At 46.1% G+C, this 18275-nt stretch overlaps 1 protein-coding gene across 1 annotated transcript; it reads right to left on the reverse strand.

Annotated features, from left to right (window-relative positions):
* Positions 1-9623: 9623 nt before the first annotated feature.
* SPTSSA (serine palmitoyltransferase small subunit A) lies at positions 9624-16858 on the reverse strand. Its single transcript, XM_077261186.1, has 2 exons — positions 16595-16858; positions 9624-9870 (listed from the first exon to the last, which is right to left on the reverse strand). The coding sequence occupies exons 1-2, from the start codon at positions 16725-16727 to the stop codon at positions 9767-9769; spliced, it is 237 nt and encodes a 78-aa protein (XP_077117301.1). The 5' UTR covers positions 16728-16858; the 3' UTR covers positions 9624-9766.
* Between the last annotated feature and the right edge of the window lie 1417 nt (positions 16859-18275).

The following is an 18275-nucleotide window of genomic DNA, read 5'->3' on the forward strand; positions in this document are numbered from 1 at the left end:
TTTATTCAGCTTCCTATGTCATACATGCCCATATGGACGGCTTCCGAGGGTTGATCCTACTGACAGATCCCCTTTAACCCCTTTCTGACCTCGGACGGGATGGTACGTCTGAGGTCAGATCCCCCTGCTTTGATGCAGGGCTCCGCGGTGAGCCCGCATCAAAGCCAGGACACGTCAGCTCTTTTGAACAGCTGACATGAGCCCGCAAAAGCGGCGGGTGAAATCCGGCCGGAAATTAGCGCATCGCCGACCCCGTCACATGATCGGGGGTCAGCGATGCTTCTGCATTGTAACCATAGAGGTCCTTGAGACCTCTATGGTTACTGATCGCCGGTAGCTGTGAGCGCCACCCTGTAGTCGGCTGCATAGCAGCGATCTTATTATCTCTGCTATGTAGCAGAGACGATCGCGTTGTGCCAGCTTCTAGCCTCCCATGGAGGCTATTGAAGCATGGCAAAAGTAAAAAAAAAAAAAAAAAAAAAAAAATTATATGAAAAGTTTAAATCACCCCCCTTGTGCCCCAATCAAAATAAATCAATAATAAATAAAATAATAATAAAAAAAAATCAAACCTACACATATTTGGTATCACCGCGTTCAGAATCGCCCGATCTATCAATAAAAAAAAGGATTAACCTGATCGCTAAATGGCGTAGCGAGAAAAAAAATTTGAAACACCAGAATTACCTTTTTTTGGTCGCCGCGACATTGCATTAAAATGCAATAACGGGCGATCAAAAGAACGTATCTGCACCGAAATGGTATCATTAAAGACACCAGCTCGGCGTGCAAAAAATAAGTCCTTAGCCGACCCCAGATCATGAAAAATGAAGGCGCTACGGGTATCGGAAAATTGCGTTGTTTTTTTTGTTTGTTTTTTTTAGCCAAGTTTGGAATTTTTTTTCACCACTTAGATAAAAAATAACCTAGTCATGTTAGGTGTCTATGAACTCGTAGTGACCTGGAGAATCATAATGGCAGGTCAGTTTTAGCATTTAGTGAACCTAGCAAAAAAGCCAAACAAAAAACAAGTGTGGGACTGCACTTTTTTTGCAATTTCACCGCACTTGGAATTTTTTTCCCATTTTCTAGTATACGACATGGTAAAACCAATGATGTTGTTCAAAAGTACAACTCGTCCCGCAAAAAATAAGGCCTCACATGGCCAAATTGACAGAAAAATAAAAAAGTTATGGCTCTGGGAAGGAGGGGAGTGAAAAACGAACACGGAAAAATGGAAAATCCCAAGGTCATGAAGGGGTTAAGTCCGTAAAACCTCTTGAAATAGGACCAGTCACCTGGTCAAAAGTAGGCAGTTTATGCTCCTATTTTATTCCCGCAGCTCCCCTAAGCATTGCTTCTGTTTTTCTAAATCCACCATACAGAGATATATTTTGGGTGTAAGGGAGTCTTTACACAGGGCATGGCTCACGTGTTAATAATGCTCAGCAGCCTAAGGCCGGCCTCACACTAGCGAGTTTTACGGACGTATGAGCTCATAAACTACGTCCGTAAAATTCGCATTAAGGTACCGTCACACTAAACGATATCGCTAGCGATCCGTGACGTTGCAGCGTCCTGGCTAGCGATATCGTTTAGTTTGACACGCAGCAGCGATCAGGATCCTGCTGTGATATCGCTGGTCGTTGAACAAAGTTCAGAACTTTATTTGGTCGTCAGACCGGCGTGTATTGTCGTGTTTGACACCAAAAGCAACGATACCAGCGATGTTTTACACTGGTAACCAGGGTAAACATCGGGTTACTAAGCGCAGGGCCGCGCTTAGTAACCCGATGTTTACCCTGGTTACCAGTGTAAAATGTAATAAAAACAAACAGTACATACTTACATTCGCGTCCCCCGACGTCCGCTTCCCACACTGACTGAGCGCCGTAAAGTGAAAGTGAAAGTACAGCGGTGACGTCACCGCTCTGCTGTTAGGGCCGGCGCTCAGTCAGTGCAGGAAGCGGACGCCGGGGGACGCGAATGTAAGTATGTACTGTTTGTTTTTTTTTACATTTTACGCTGGTAACCAGGGTAAACATCGGGTTACTAAGCGCGGCCCTGCGCTTAGTAACCCGATGTTTACCCTGGTTACCCGGGGACCTCGGCATCGTTGGTCGCTGGAGAGCGGTCTGTGTGACAGCTCTCCAGCGATCAAACAGCGACGCTGCAGCGATCGGCATCGTTGTCTGTATCGCTGCAGCGTCGCTTAGTGTGACGGTACCTTAACACACGGCCCAATGAATCTCTATGGCCCAGCTCCTATCTGCCGTATATTACGCATCCGTAATATACGGTCTTGTACGGCCGTAGAAAATCGCAGCATGCTGCGTTTGTCACCGTATTGCGCAAAAAAAAAAAATCGCCAATGAAAGTCTATGGGGGCGAGGAAAATACGGATTCCACACGGACCAGCAGTGTGACTTGCGAGAAATACGCAGCGGTGTTAGTGAAAAGCCGGTAATTCAATTGCCGGCTTTTCATTTCTCCTTCACAAACCCGACATGATATGAGACATGGTTTACATACAGTAAACCATCTCATATCCCCCTTTTTTTTTGCATATTCCACACTACTAATGTTAGTAGTGTGTATGTGCAAAATTTGGGCGCTGTAGCTGCTAAAATAAAGGGTTAAATGGCGGAAAAAATTGGCGTGGGCTCCCGCGCAATTTTCTCCGCCAGAGTGGTAAAGCCAGTGACTGAGGGCAGATATTAATAGCCTAGAGAGGGTCCATGGTTATTGGCCCCCCCTGGCTACAAACATCTGCCCCCAGCCACCCCAGAAAAGGCACATCTGGAAGATGCGCCTATTCTGGCACTTGGCCACTCTCTTCCCACTCCCGTGTAGCGGTGGGATATGGGGTAATGAAGGGTTAATGTCACCTTGCTATTGTAAGGTGACATTAAGCCAGATTAATAATGGAGAGGCGTCAATTATGTCACCTATCCATTATTAATCCAATTGTATGAAAGGGTTAAAAAACACACACACACACACAATATTAAAAAGTATTTTAATGAAATAAACACAGGTTGTTTTAATATTTTATTGCTCTCTCAATCCACCTGAAGACCCTCGCTTGGCAAAATAATAAACCAACAATATACATACCTTCTGATGAACTGTCACGTCCCACGAAGTAAATCCATCTGAAGGGGTTAAATCAATTTACAGGCAGGAGCTGTGCTAAAGCACTCGCTCGTACCTGTAAACCCCGGGTGCTGAAAGGAAAGCTGGGTGGTCTGTACTTACATTGAGTCGCGGTGAGGCGCCCTCTGCTGGATGTTCTCATGAACTGCAGCCTTGGAAAAGTTCCCACGCTCGAGTTCATGTGAGTTCATCCTGCAGAGGGCGCCTCACCGCGACTCAATGTAAGTACAGATCACCCAGCTTTCCTTTCAGCACCCGGGGTTTACAGGTACGAGCGAGTGCTTTAGCACAGCTCCTGCCTGTAAATTGATTTAACCCCTTCAGATGGATTTACTTCGTGGGACGTGACAGTTCATCAGAAGGTATGTATATTGTTGGTTTATTATTTTGCCAAGCGAGGGTCTTCAGGTGGATTGAGAGAGCAATAAAATATTAAAACAACCTGTGTGTTTATTTCATTAAAATACTTTTTAATATTGTGTGTGTGTGTTTTTTAACCCTTTCATACAATTGGATTAATAATGGATAGGTGACATAATTGACGCCTCTCCATTATTAATCTGGCTTAATGTCACCTTATAATAGCAAGGTGACATTAACCCTTCATTACCCCATATCCCACCACTACACGGGAGTGGGAAGAGAGTGGCCAAGTGCCAGAATAGGCGCATCTTCCAGATGTGCCTTTTCAGGGGTGGCTGGGGGCAGATGTTTGTAGCCAGGGGGGGCCAATAACCATGGACTCTCTCTAGGCTATTAATATCTGCCCTCAGTCACTGGCTTTACCACTCTGGCGGAGAAAATTGCGCGGGAGCCCACACCAATTTTTTCCGCCATTTAACCCTTTATTTTAGCAGCTACAGCGCCCAAATTTTGCACATACACACTACTAACATTAGTAGTGTGGAATATGCAAAAAAAATGAGATATGAGATGGTTTACTGTATGTAAACCATGTCTCATATCCTGTCGGGTTTGTGAAGGAGAAATGAAAAGCCGGCAATTGAATTACCAGCTTTTCACATATATCGCGCTGAATTAAATATAAATACAGAATATTATATATATATATATATATATATATATATATATATATATATATATATATATATATATATATTTTAAAGAACATTTGAGCACATAAATCCATTAGATGTCGGTTTTGCAAGCCTGCGAGAAAATATCGCAGTACGGATGCCATACGGATTACATACGGAGGATGCCATGCGCAAAATACGCTGACACACCCTGCCTACGGATGACATACGGACCACTATTTTGGGGACTTTTCTGCGTATTACGGCCGTAAAAAACGGACCGTATTTTTTTACGCTGAGTGTGAGGCCGGCCTAAGGAGACCTCCTTAAAGCGCTAATTAAAATAGCCCTTATTGCTGGAATTTTTTAGCAAAAAACTGAACACTCAGCATTGCAGCAGGAATAAACCAAGCAATCAGTGGTCACTTAGGGTATGTGCACACGCTGCAGATTTTGCTGTGGCCAAACCGTTGCGGATTCACAGCTGTTTTCCATGCGTTGTACAATACCATGTAAACCTATGGAAAAAACAAAATCCGCAGTGCACATGCTGCGGAAAAAAACGCACGGAAACGCTGCGTTGTTTATTCCGCAGCATGTCAATTTTTTGTGTGGATTCTGCAGCGGTTTACACCTGCTCCATAATAGGAATCCTCAGGTGTAAAACTGCAGGTAGAATTCGCACCAAAATCACGGTAAATCCGTGGTAATTCCGCAGTGCGGATATCATGCGGATTTACCAAAATCAGTGCAGAAAAATACGCACAAGATTCCGCAACGTGTGCACATACCCTTATGACGAGTCCTCTTAACCCTCATTTATTCTATCCCATCTGATGCAGGTCTCATACATTTCTTGCCACCAGTGAGGTGACTGGTATGAAGGACTGGTCTTGACTAGGGTTGAGCGACTTTTGCTTTTTTAGGATCGAGTCGGGTCTCGAGAAACCCGACTGTCTCGAAAGTCGGATCGTGTGAAATCGGCCGATTATTGTGAAAAGTCGGGGGCCAACCGAAACACAAAACCCAATGCATGTCAATGGGGATCCTCCTCCTCCTCCAACATTAAGATGGCGGTTTTACCCCCTGTGACGCCGCACAAAGCAAGCCGGAACCTATGTCATCACGCTGCCCACACTCCTACATTGGCTGAAAAAATGGCGGGGAAAGCGTCATATGAAACGCGACTTTGGCGCGAAGATCGCCGACCGCATGGCCGATCCCACAGTGGGATCGGGTCGGGTTTCATGAAACCCGACTTTGCTGAAAGTCGGCGACTTTTGAAAATGTCCGATCCGTTTCGCTCAACCCTAGTCTTGACAAGTCTATAATGTTCTTACATTTATTATTCACGAATCTTTATGTCCTTTAAAATGGAGGTCATTTTTTTTTTTTTTGTTAATGGGTTTGTCTCATACTTTTTCATGAGCACACTACTTTCCATCTTCCTTCTGCATAAGGCCGCCATCCAGCTGGAGTCCGTGCTTACAAGCTCTATAGAACTGTCCAGCAGGAGGTGGCCGGTCTCTAAGGCAACAAGCCATCAAAGAAAATTAGCTGCATCGGGGTAAACTAAGCCAAATTGTCTGTAGAAAAGTGGAAAATTCCCTTTTACAAGAATTTTCCAGCTATTCCCATCTTTAACCCCTTCCCGACCTTTGACGCCACGTAGGCGTCATGAAAGTCGGTGCCAATCCGACCCATGACGCCTATGTGGCGTCATGGAATGATCGCGTCCCTGCAGATCGGGTGAAAGGGTTAACTCCTATTTCACCCGATCTGCAGGGAGAGGGGGAGTTGTACTTCAGCCCAGGGGGGGTGGCTTTGCCCCCACGTGGCTACGATCGCTCTGATTGGCTGTTGAAAGTGCAACAGCCAATCAGAGCAATTTGCAATATTTCACCTATGAAAATGGTGAAATATTGCAATCCAGCCATGGCCGATGCTGCAATAGCATCTGCCATGGCTGGAAATCATGTTCTGCCCCCCCCCCACCGCCCCCGATCTCCTCCCCAGTCCTCCGTTCTGTCCGGTACCCCCCTCCGTCCCCCTGTCCGCTCCCCCCCGTCCTCTGATCCCCCCCCCCACCCCCTCATACTTACCGAGCCTCCCGAAGTCGGTCCGTCTTCTCCCTGGGCGCCGCCATCTTCCGAATAAATAAACCCCCCCTTATCACCCCTATAGGTAGGGACAATAATAAAATAAAGAAAATATTTTTTTTTTTTCTTTTCCCACTAGGGTTAGGGTTATGGCATGTGCACACAGTGCGGATTTGGCCGCGGATCCGCAGCGGATTGGCCGCGGATCCGCAGCGGATTGGCCGCTGCGAATTCATAGCAGTTTTCCATCAGGTTTACAGTACCATGTACACCTATAAAAAAACAAATCCGCTGTGCCCATGGTGCGGAAAATTCTGTGCAGAAACGCTGCGTTGTATTTTCCGCAGCATGTCAATTCTTTGTGAGGATTCCGCAGCGTTTTACACCTGTTCCTCAATAGGAGTCCGCAGGTGAAATCCGCACAAAAAAACACTGGAAATCCGCTGTAAATCCGCAGGTAAAACGCAGTGCCTTTTACCTGCAGATTTTTCAAAAATCGTCCGGAAAAATCTCACACGAATCTGCAACGTGGGCACATAGCCTTAGGGTTAGGGTTGGAATTAGGGCTAGGGTTGGAAATAGGGTTAAGATTAGGCTTGTGGTTAGGGTTACGGATAGGGTTAGGGGTGTGTTGGGGTTACAGTTGTGGCTAGGGTTGGGATTAGGGTTAGGATTAGGGTTGGAATTAGGGTTACGGGTGTGTTGGGGTTAGGGTTGTGGTTAGGGGTGTGTTGGGGTTAGGGTTGTGATTAGGGTTATGGCTACAGTTGGGATTAGGATTAGGGGTGTGTTGAAGTTAGAATTGAGGGGTTTCCACTGTTTAGGCACATCAGGGGTCTCCAAACGCAACATGGCGCCACCATTGATTCCAGCCAATCTTGCGTTCAAAAAGTCAAATGGTGCTCCCTCCCTTCCAAGCCCCGACGTGCACCCAAACAGTGGTGTACCCCCACATTTGGGGTACCAGCGTACTCAGGACAAACTGGGCAACAACTGTTGGGGTCCAATTTCTCCTGTTACCCTTGCAAAAATAAAAAATTACTTGCTAAAACATAATTTTTGAGGAAAGAACAATTATTTTTTATTTTCACGGCTCTGCGTTATTAACTTCTGTGAAGCACTTGGGGGTTGAAAGTGCTCACCACACATCTAGATAAGTTCGTTCGGGGGTCTAGTTTCCAAAATGGGGTCACTTGTGGGGTGTTTCTACTATTTAGGCACATCAGGGGCTCTGCAAATGCAACGTGATGCCCGCAGACCATTCCATCAAAGTCTGCATTTCAAATGTCACTACTTCCCTTCCGAGCCCTGACGTGTGCCCAAACAGTGGTTTACCCCCAAATATGGGGTATCAGCGTACTCAGGAGAAACTGGACAACAACTTTTGGGGTCAAATTTCTCCTGTTACCCTTGGGAAAATAAAAAGTTGTGGGCTAAATAATCATTTTTGAGAAAAGAAAAATTATTTTTTATTTTCATGGCTCTGCGTTATAAACTTCTGTGAAGCACTTGGGGGTTCAAAGTGCTCACCACACATCTAGATTAGTTCCTTGGGGGGTCTAGTTTCCAAAATGGGGTCACTTGTAGGGGAGCGCCAATGTTTAGGCACACAGGGGCTCTCCAAACGCGACATGGTGTCCGCTAACGATTGGAGCTAATTTTCCATTCAAAAAGTCAAATGGCACGCCTCCCCTTCCGAGCCTTGCCGTGCACCCAAACAGTGGTTTACCCCCACATATGAGGTATCGGCGTACTCAGGAGAAATTGCCCAACAAATTTTAGGATCCATTTTATCCTGTTGCGCATGTGAAAATGAAAAAACTGAGGCTAAAATAATTTTTTTGTGAAAAAAAAAGTACGGTTTCATTTTTACGGATCAATTTGTGAAGCACCTGGGGGTTTAAAGTGCTCACTATGCTTCTAGATAAGTTCCTTGGGGGGTCTAGTTTCCAAAATGGGGTCACTTGTGGGGGAGCTCCAATGTTTAGGCACACGGGGGCTCTCCAAACGCGACATGGTGTCCGCTAAAGATTGGAGCCAATTTTTCATTGAAAAAGTCAAATGGCGCTCCTTCCCTTCCGAGCCCTGCCGTGCGCCCAAACAGTGGTTTACCCCCACATATGAGGTATCAGCGTACTCAGGACAAATTGGACAACAACGTTCGTGGTCCAGTTTCTCCTTTTACCCTTGGGAAAATAAAAAAAATTTCGCTAAAAGATCATTTTTGTGACTAAAAAGTTAAATGTTCATTTTTTACTTCCATGTTGCTTCTGCTGCTGTGAAACACTTGAAAGGTTAATAAACTTCTTGAATGTGGTTTTGAGCACCTTGAGGGGTGCAGTTTTTAGAATGGTGTCACTTTTGGGTATTTTCAGCCATATAGAACCCTCAAACTGACTTCAAATGTGAGGTGGTCCCTAAAAAAAATGGTTTTGTAAATTTTGTTGTAAAAATTAGAAATCACTGGTCAAATTTTAACCCTTATGACTTCCTAGCAAAAAAAAAAAATTGTTTCCAAAATTGTGCTGATGTAAAGTAGACATGTGGGAAATGTTATTTATTAACTATTTTGTGTCACATAACTCTCTGGTTTAACAGAATAAAAATTCAAAATGTGAAAATTGTGAAATTTTCAAAATTTTTGCCAAATTTCCGTTTTTTTCACAAATAAACTCAAGAAATTATCGACCTAAATTTACCACTAACATGAAGCCCAATATGTCACGAAAAAACAATCTCAGAATCGCTAGGATCCGTTGAAGCGTTCCTGAGTTATTACCTCATAAAGGGACACTGGTCAGAATTGCAAAAAAAGGCAAGGTCATTAAGGCCAAAATAGGCTGGGTCATGAAGGGGTTAAAGATGGACTAACCCTTAAATAACCATAAAAGCACAGGTGTCATAATGAGATTTTATGTTAAAGGCACAAATCATACAGAATCTGAACAGCTTAAGAAAGTTTTTTTTTAAAGTGATAAAATATTAATCTTAGTGGCCTGTGTACAGAGGTGCTGCATTTGTGTTTGCTTTATAATTCACAAAGTTGTGTGTCCAAACTTGTGTGACATCATAAACCCAAGTGAGACGAGATGCAGCCGCACAAGGTGAGAAAAGAAACAAGAAGTTGAACTAAAACACATTTACAGTGCAATATTAAAATAGCTATTACTTTCCACAAAACATGTCGCACAGACAAATCCTGCCCGCAGCCCTGCCAGAATAGCATGGTTAGCAGTGCTCTTGGGTGATGAAACCAGTAGGGTGAACAGAGGTTGGACATTAGAAGAAGACCGCAATGACCTTGCCAATAGGGTAAAGATTGTGGCAGTTTCACTAGAGACCACGCTCATCCAATTTTGGCATCTTCTCAGCTTGACGTGGTGAAGACAACTTCGAAAGTTCCAGTCTGACACCAGACATGTCCAAGACTGATGCTCTGTCCTTATAGACCTTGCCGTGCAAGGATGTTATGCGTCATTGAACAATCTCAAAATAGTGCAAGATGGCAAGGATGTGCTGTGGCATAAAGATATATCCTGTATACAAAGCCATTCCGATGATGGACACCAACATGGAATCTAAGGAAAATGGGTTAAGGAATTTTGTAAAAGCAAAGTTTATTTCATGCAGTTAACAGAACAATGCAAAATCCATATTGGGAAGGGTGTTCCCTTCCCGTTTTGGAAAACACACACCCTTCTTTATTTGCCTTTCCCAAGTCCAGCACGGAGCTTTCACCCCTGCTCACTTTGTCACTGTCTGCAGCAATGACATCTCGCTGAGAGTGCTGCAGCTAACAGACACCAGGAGCACCAGCAGAGACTTCATGATGGACCAGGGGAGGGTGGGCAAACACATTGTTTCGCTATTTAAAAGAAAAAGACGCAGCTGGGAAGACCAGGTTTTTCTATGGGGGAGGGGGGGGACAGAACCAGAACATTGTACAGTTAGGCTACACCCCTTTATTTAGAATAACAATATAACAAATTCCTTTCTAAGGCTATGTTCACATGTCCGCTAATGATCTGTCAGCAATCCATTGACAAAGGTTTTTTTTTTTCCAACAAAAAAAAATATATATATTTTAACTGGGTTCGTTTTCATTCAAAACCAATCTGTTATGTAGCCATCGGTTTTTCTTACATTTGATAACAAATCTGCTTTTTGCTTCCTAGATCCATTTCAAATGGGAGAAAAATGGATGGCTATTTAACGGATGTCCATAGGCCTCAACGTTTATAAAAATAAATTAAAAAAAAAAAAAAAAAAAAAGAGGGTGATTGAGAAAGCCTTTTCTCATCTCAGGTCCTTCGCGCAATGCATCCCTGGGAATGGAAGCCGCCGCATGCACTGCTGAGAGTCGGGAGAACTCCGGGGGGCTGTCGGAAGGGGCAAGTATATTTTTTACTTTTATTCTTTTTTTTTACATGAATATGGATCCCAGGGCCTGAAGGAGAGTCTCCTCTCCTCCAGACCCTGGGAGCCATCCGGGACCACTCCCTGCACCATATGCGGCGACCTCAGATCTCCACACACGCCGTATAAGACGACTCCCGGCGTATAAGATGACCCCCGACTTATACGGCGAGTATATCCCAAACTATATTTTAAATGGAAAAGTTGGGGGTCGTCTTATACGCCGAAAAATACGGTACTTTTGTAGTCAAATGTGTGCAGCTGCTCCTCTATTGTCTAATAGTGGAAATATAAAATTTCTATTTACATTTTTTACTACTGAAAACAAAAATCTAACTACATTAGATCCACAATTCCTTTAACTACTTCCGGACCACCCATGGACTTTAAACATCTGCACTGATGTTCCAAAACATCATAGTATAGTATAGCAGCTGTATACAATAATAGGAAGTGCTAATAGTGGCTCCCCCTCAAGACCCAGTGGTCACTGCGTACAGGTAGGGAGCAGAAGCTGCCGAGTTGTAGGAGGACCAGTCAGCAGTGCTATGCAGCCAGGAGGCTGAGAATTTTTTTTTATATATTTATTTCTTTAAAAAAGCCTCCTCTCAAAGGTCTTGTATGGCGGCTCAATGGATAGAGGTACAATCACTATTGAGACTAGGGGTTTCAGTACTGTGCCGTTGCCTCCAGCTTATGACGGCACCTGTGAGTTGCTGAAGCGATTATTTCTCATAGTTGTCTCTGTCATAAGCAGGTCTAAGATAAGCAGCTCTGCTCAGAGTCATTACATTTACCCAAAACCTACACTATGGAGCGCTGCTTTTTATTTTAGATTGTATGACCTTACGGGAGGCACAATATGTGAAATTAAAGAGAAAAACGGCTATTAATAGGATTTTACAGAGTCCACGACAGCACCCCAAGAGATGGGGTCCGCCCACCTTCAGGGCAGGAACCTACAGGTTAAAAAAGGGGTGGTCCCTCTCGCCTCCTCAGTTGGTTTTCAGAGTATGAGAGGATCCGCCCATCGCATTACAAACGTTATTTACACCATACAATACCATCACCTCTATAGAGTGAACATCTATATGACACACCTTCCTTCAGAGCGCAGGAAAACGGTGCTCAATAATGGGAGGGAATGCGCAGGGGCTGTTGTGGACTCTATAATCCTATTACTGGTACGTAATAACCGGTTTTCCTATCGCCACGACAGCACCCCACGAGAGACTTTCAGAGACTATCCCTGTGAGGGACCACAGCACTAAGCACTGATTGGCCAAAGTCTAAACTGGAAGAGGACGGAAGATCAAGACAGTAGTGTCTATAAAAGGTGGAAGGTGACGACCACGTTGCCGCCTTACAAATTAGGTCAATGGAGACGTCCGCCTTTTCCGCCCAGGACGATGCCATGGCTCGCACTGAGTGATCTCTTATTCCTTCCTCTCCTTTGCCCGAATAGGCTAGTAGGCTAGGCAGATCGCATCTCTTATCCACCGGGCGATAAGAGTTTTTCGTGACACTCGACCCTTTCCTCTGACCCAGGAAAGAAACAACGCCCTACTCTGCCTCCAGGACGGAGTTTTCTAAATACTGTAGTACTGCTCTTTTAACATCTAGAGTATGGAACCTTTGTTCTTCCACAGTAACAGGGCTATCATAAAAGGATGGAAGATAGATCTCCTGGTTTCTATGAAATTTAGAAGCAACTTTCGGTAGGTAGGCTGGGTCTGGTCTTAAAACTATTTTATCTTGATAGACCATCAGGAAAGACAGATCTACTGATAACGCCTGAATGTCACTGACCTGTCTCGCAGAGGTTAAGGCTACTAATAGCCCTGTTTTAAGGGTCAGCACATTCAGTGAGTCTAAGGGTTCAAAGGGAGGGACCTGTCAATGCATTTAGTGCAAGGATTAAATCCCATGGGGCAATCTAGCAATCTGAACTGGGTTACTGCGCTCACAGGCTTTGATGAATCTAGTGATCCACCTGTTCCCTGCCATATTATAGTTATACAATGCCCCCAATGCCGACACCTGTAATCTAAGGGTATTAACTGATAATCCCAATTCTCGGCACTTCTGCAAGAAGTCCAAAATCGCCTGAATTGGAACCTGATCCGACATGGGAGTGGTTTTACAATAAATCTTTGTAGTAACTTCCTTCCCACTCCTCAGTAAAGTAGCAAATAAGGGCTCTGAGAACCCTCTACGCCTCAGCAGCTCCCTCTCAAATTCCACGCTGTCAAGTGGAGACCCTCTGTCTGAGAATGACTGAATGGGCCCTGAGAGAGAAGCCCCGGGCTCTTTGGCAGCACCCACTGGACGGTCACAGACATCGCCCTTAGCCAGGAGAACAATGGCCTCCTGGGCCAGAAGGGGGCAATCAGTATTACCCTAGCCCCTCCTCCCTGATCTTCTTGAGGACCAATGGAATCAAACACATCGGGGGAAACGCATATGCCAGAGTATAATCCCACCGGATCTGAAGGGAATCCACTATCTCTGGTTGGTCTGATGCCTGTAGCGACGTGAACCTCCTGGCCTGCCTGTGCTTTCTTGTCGCAAAAAGGTCTATAACCGGAAGACCCCATAGATGTACTGTCTACTTGAAAACCTGCCGATCCAGGGACCATTCCCCTTGGCGCAGGGAGTGTCAGCTGAGATAGTCTGCCTGAAAATTGTGCTCCCCCCTTATGTGGAGTGCTGATAGGGAGAGGTGGTGATCTTCGGCTAAGGTGAGAATGTCGTCTGCTGTGGACATCAGTGATTGTGACCTTGTCCCCCACTTGATGGTTTAAATAGGCCACTACTGATGTGTTGTCGGTGTGTATCCGCACATGGAAACCCTGCAGAGATGGTAAAAACGCATATTTTACAGCCGTAAGATCCTTTAGATTTTAAAAACCCTGAGCTTCCCTGGCAGTACATTTCCCTTTGGCTAGACTGTCTCCATTGTGAGCTCCCCAGCCAACTATAATGTCCGGCTTTATCCCCCACGGTACCCCCCTGGCTAAATGTTGCGGGTCTAGCCACCAAGCTAGACTGTTGATCGTGGTGACCGACAACCGCAACTTTCCTCTCAGATGGCCTTGCAAACTTTTTTCTGCGTCGAGCACCTCGTTCTGCAGTGTCCTGGTGTGGAAGTGAGCCCACCGTACAGCTTGTATGCAAGACGTCATGGAACCCAGCAGGGACATTGTGTCTCTTAAAGGGAATGTCACCCCCAAAATCGTATATGAGCTGCGGCCACCAGCATCAGGGGCTTATCTACAGCATTCTGTAATGCTGTAGATAAGCCCCCGATGTTACCTGAAAGATTAGAAATAAAAGGTTATATTATACTCACCCAGGGGCGGTCCCGCTGCGGTTCGGGTCTGATGGGCGTCGCGGTCCGGTCCAGCGCCTCCTATCTTCATACGATGGCATCCTCTTCTTGTCTTCCTGCCGTGGCTCCGGCGCACCTTGTCTGCCCTGTTGAGGGAAGAGCAAAGTACTGCAGTGCGCAGGCGCTGGGCCTCTCTGACCTTTCCCGACACCTGCGCACTGCGGTACTTTGCTCTGCCCTCAACAGGGCAGACAAAGCATGCCTGCGCCGCTGCAAGAAGAGGACATCATCATCACCCGGACCGCCCCTGGGTGAGTATAATATAACCTTTATTTCTCATCTTTCAGGTTACATCGGGGGCTTATCTACAGCATTACAGAATGCTGTAGATAAGCCCCTGATGCCTTTGGCCGCAGCTCATATACGATTTTGGGGGTGACAGACTCCCTTTAATGTTAGATCCGATTGTCTCTTTCTCCCCTGACCTTGCGAATGACGGCCAACTTTTTTTCCTCCGGTAGAAGACAATTTTGGTTTACTGAGTCCAGAAGAATGCCCAGGAATTTCTGAAGGGTTGAGGGAACTAGCTATGACTTTTCCAGATTGACTAGCCACCCGAGACCCTGCAGGAATGATATTATATGGTTTAGCTGGGTAATACATTGGACATCCGACCTCCCCACTATTAGGAAATCGTCCAGGTATGGTATGACCAGGGTATCCTGTTGTCTTAAATAGGCCATGATTTCCGCAATTAGTAAATACATGGGGCGCCATTGACAAACCGAACGGCATAGCGGAGAATTGAAAATGGCTAACCTGGTCGCCTAGCTGTACCGCCACTCAGATATTGCTGGTGATCATGGTAAATAGGCAGATGGTAATAGGCATCCTTTAAATCCAGGACTGTCATGAAACACACTAGATTGGTGGGGGCCTGGGTACTCGCTCAGCCTATCCCCCTCTCAGAGACATGCAGGGCTGCAGACTAAAGCACAGCTCCTGCCTCAGAGAGCACACAGAACAGGGTACAGATTCTGGTGAACCGTGAGGGATTAGCTATCAGTGAAGATCTCAGGACCCGGACCCCACAATTCTCTTTATAATTCTAAGAGCAGTAAAACCACTAGGTTTAGATACCTATTAAGAGATAGATCATGGGGAACAAGTTGCCTGTAAGTTGTCTTACTCTTTACCATGAGAATCTCTTCAGGTCCGATTCTCTGCCGGAAACATGGTTACATTATTTGTGTCATCTCTTTTCCTGTTCTTCTGATTTTAATCTAGGGAACATATACTTTTAATCTGGAATGACTATTGCTGCAATCAATAAAACAAACAGAAAGATTCCAGGAAAAAAACTGAGTCAAGGAATCCAAGAAAAGAGGTAAAGAATTCACAGGGTCCAGCTGGCTGTGTAGGGAGGACCTGATGGGTGGGCACACATCTCCTGTAGGAAGCAGCTGCTTATGGTGGTCACCTTGTGCAGATATACCCCAGAGTGAACACTTCCCATTTCAGTTCTTCAAAACAAATTCCTTCTGGAAATCAAAAGGCTTCAAATACCCCATGGAGGAAAAAAAAATGCCTGAAAGCATACATTTCAGGCAAGTGAGGATAAAATAATGCTGCAAAGTAACAATTCTTTTCAAAAAGTCGAGTCAATATTTTGTGTGACCGCTCTAACAGCATCAGTTCTTCTAGGTACTTATACACAGGTTTCCAAGGAGCTCGGCAGGGGGGTTGCTCAAAACATCTCGGGAGAACTAACCGCAGATTTTCTGTGGATGTCACTTGTGCAAATGTTTTACATTGGCTGTGTGTTTGGGGTCCTTGTCCTGTTGCAGAATAAATTTGGAGCCAATCAGAAGCTCCAATCGGTATTTCATTATGGATAAGTATCTGCCTGTATTAAGAACAATCTTGAGCATAAAGAACAAGAGATGATCCCACCCCACAGAGCCCTGATCTCCTATCATCCAAGCTGTGTGGGATCACATGAAGGCTTGGCACAAGTGACATCCACAGAAGATCTGCGGTTAGTTCTCCAAGATGATTGGCAGAACCTCCTGACGAGGTCCTACAAAATCTGTGTGCAAGTAACTAGAAGAACGGATACCGATTTGAAAGCAGAAGGCGGTCACACCAAATACTGAAGGCAGAAGGGCAGCGGCAATATTGATGTGACTGAGATTTCCATTTTGATGGTTCACTTTGCATTTTGTTGATAAAAAACTATTAACACTTCTAGTTTTAAAGCTTCTTACTTTGCAACATTTTTCACACAAGTAACTAAACATATACACAAATACACACACATATACATACAACATATACACAAATACACACACATATACATACAATATATACACAAATACACACACACATATACCAGCGCTTCCTCCCAGCCGTCCGCCGCACTGGGCCCTGCAGTCACTGCTGCCCCCGGGTGACCTGGGACAGGACGCGTCCGGTGTCCGCCCGGCAGCACACTCTCCCCGCCGCCATGCTGCCACCTGTAGTTCCCCACCCCTCCTGCATACTGCTAAGGATACTGAAGATGGTCCTCTCCCACGGCTCCAGCATGTAGAGCGCGGTGACCAGCAGGTACTGGTAGTACAGCCACGACATCTGCTTCCACGCCCGGCCCAGGGATCCCGGAGCATCGGAGTCACAGGACACCTTCATCCTCAGCTAGGAGCGGAAACTTCCGGGACACACCAGTCAGATCACACGAGAACCCGGCACTGAGCGCTCTCCGCCTCACCCGCACCTACTAGTCCGATTACGTCACGGTCGCCAGAGCGCCAGTTCCTGGGACATTAAGCTCCGCCCATCACTGGGACAGTAGCTGTGGAATAGTAAGCGCCTGCATCACGTGATGACTGACAGCAGTCACGTGACTCTGGGTGAATGATTTCCTTTCCTGCGCCTGGTGTGGCCGTGAATGAGCTGTGCAGGGCGCGGCGTCACGTGGTGACAGGGGTGTCTCTGTTAATCTGCTTACTGACAACTGGGTCACTTGCTACCTGTGTCAGACAGTGACGAACTGACTGGGATTTGTAGCTGGAGGGCGGTCCATTCCTCCGTGCGGGTCCGGCCGCCACATGTCGTTATAGCACACCTCAGAATTATCAGGAAGGAAAGAGGGGCAGACACTGGCAACGTCACCATTCCTGTATATGTGCTCTCCCAGTGAGGCCAGTTAGTGTTTCATACAGTAGGCTGTCTCATAATAGAGCCCTCCCACACAGCATGATGCCCCGGCAGAGTCCCCACACAGTATGATGCCCCCGCAGAGTGCCCACACAGTATGATACCCCCGCAGAGCCCCCACACAGTATGATACCCCCACACAGTATGATGTCCCCACACAGTATGATGCCCACACAGTATGATACCCCCGCAGAGCGCCCACACAGTATGATACCCCCGCAGAGTGCCCGCACAGTATGATGCCCCCGCAGAGTGCCCGCACAGTATGATGCCCCCGAAGAGCCCCCAAATAGTATGATGCCCCCGCAGAGTGCCCACACAGTATGATACCCCCGCAGAGCCCCCACACAGTATGATACCCCCACAGAGCCCCCAAACAGTATGATCCGCCCGAAGAGCCCCCACACAGTATGATACCCCCACAGAGCCCCCACACAGTATGATCTGCCCAAAGAGCCCCCAAAACAGTATGATCCGCCCGAAGAGCCCCCACACAGTATGATACCCCCACAGAGCCCCCACACAGTATGATCTGCCCGAAGAGCCCCCAAACAGTATGATCCGCCCGAAGAGCCCTCACACAGTATGATACCCCCACAGGGCCCCCAAACAGTATGATCCACCCGTAGAGCCCCCACACAGTTTGATACTAGTGATGAGCGAATATACTCATTACTCGAGATTTCCCGAGCACGATCAGCGGTCCTCCGAGTATTTTTGGTGCTCGGAGATTTAGTTTTCATTGCCGCAGCTGAATGATTTACATCTGTTAGCCAGCATAAGTACATGGGGTTGCCTGGTTGCTAGGGAATCCCCACATGTACTTATGCTGGCTAACAGATGTAAACCATTCAGCTGCGGTAATGAAAACAAAATCTCCGAGCACTAAAAAATACTCGGAGGACCCCCGAGCGTGCTCGAGAAATCTTGAGTAACGAGTATATTCGCTCATCACTATTTGATACCCCACAGAGCCCTGCTACACAGTATGACCCCCTCAGCTACACAGTATGATGCCCT

Source organism: Ranitomeya variabilis, chromosome 1 (genome assembly GCF_051348905.1).
Source record: "Ranitomeya variabilis isolate aRanVar5 chromosome 1, aRanVar5.hap1, whole genome shotgun sequence".
In the NCBI taxonomy this organism is placed as follows: Eukaryota; Metazoa; Chordata; class Amphibia; order Anura; family Dendrobatidae; genus Ranitomeya; species Ranitomeya variabilis.

What these genes read in the sequence shown, in the direction of transcription:
- SPTSSA (XM_077261186.1), bottom strand. Translation starts at nt 16,727, where the DNA reads ATGAAGGTGTCCTGTGACTCCGATGCTCCGGGATCCCTGGGCCGGGCG. An exon ending in GTGGGAGAGGACCATCTTCA is followed by an intron (nt 9,871 to 16,594) that starts GTATCCTTAGCA and finishes CATTTTCCTTAG; the next exon opens with ATTCCATGTTGGTGTCCATC.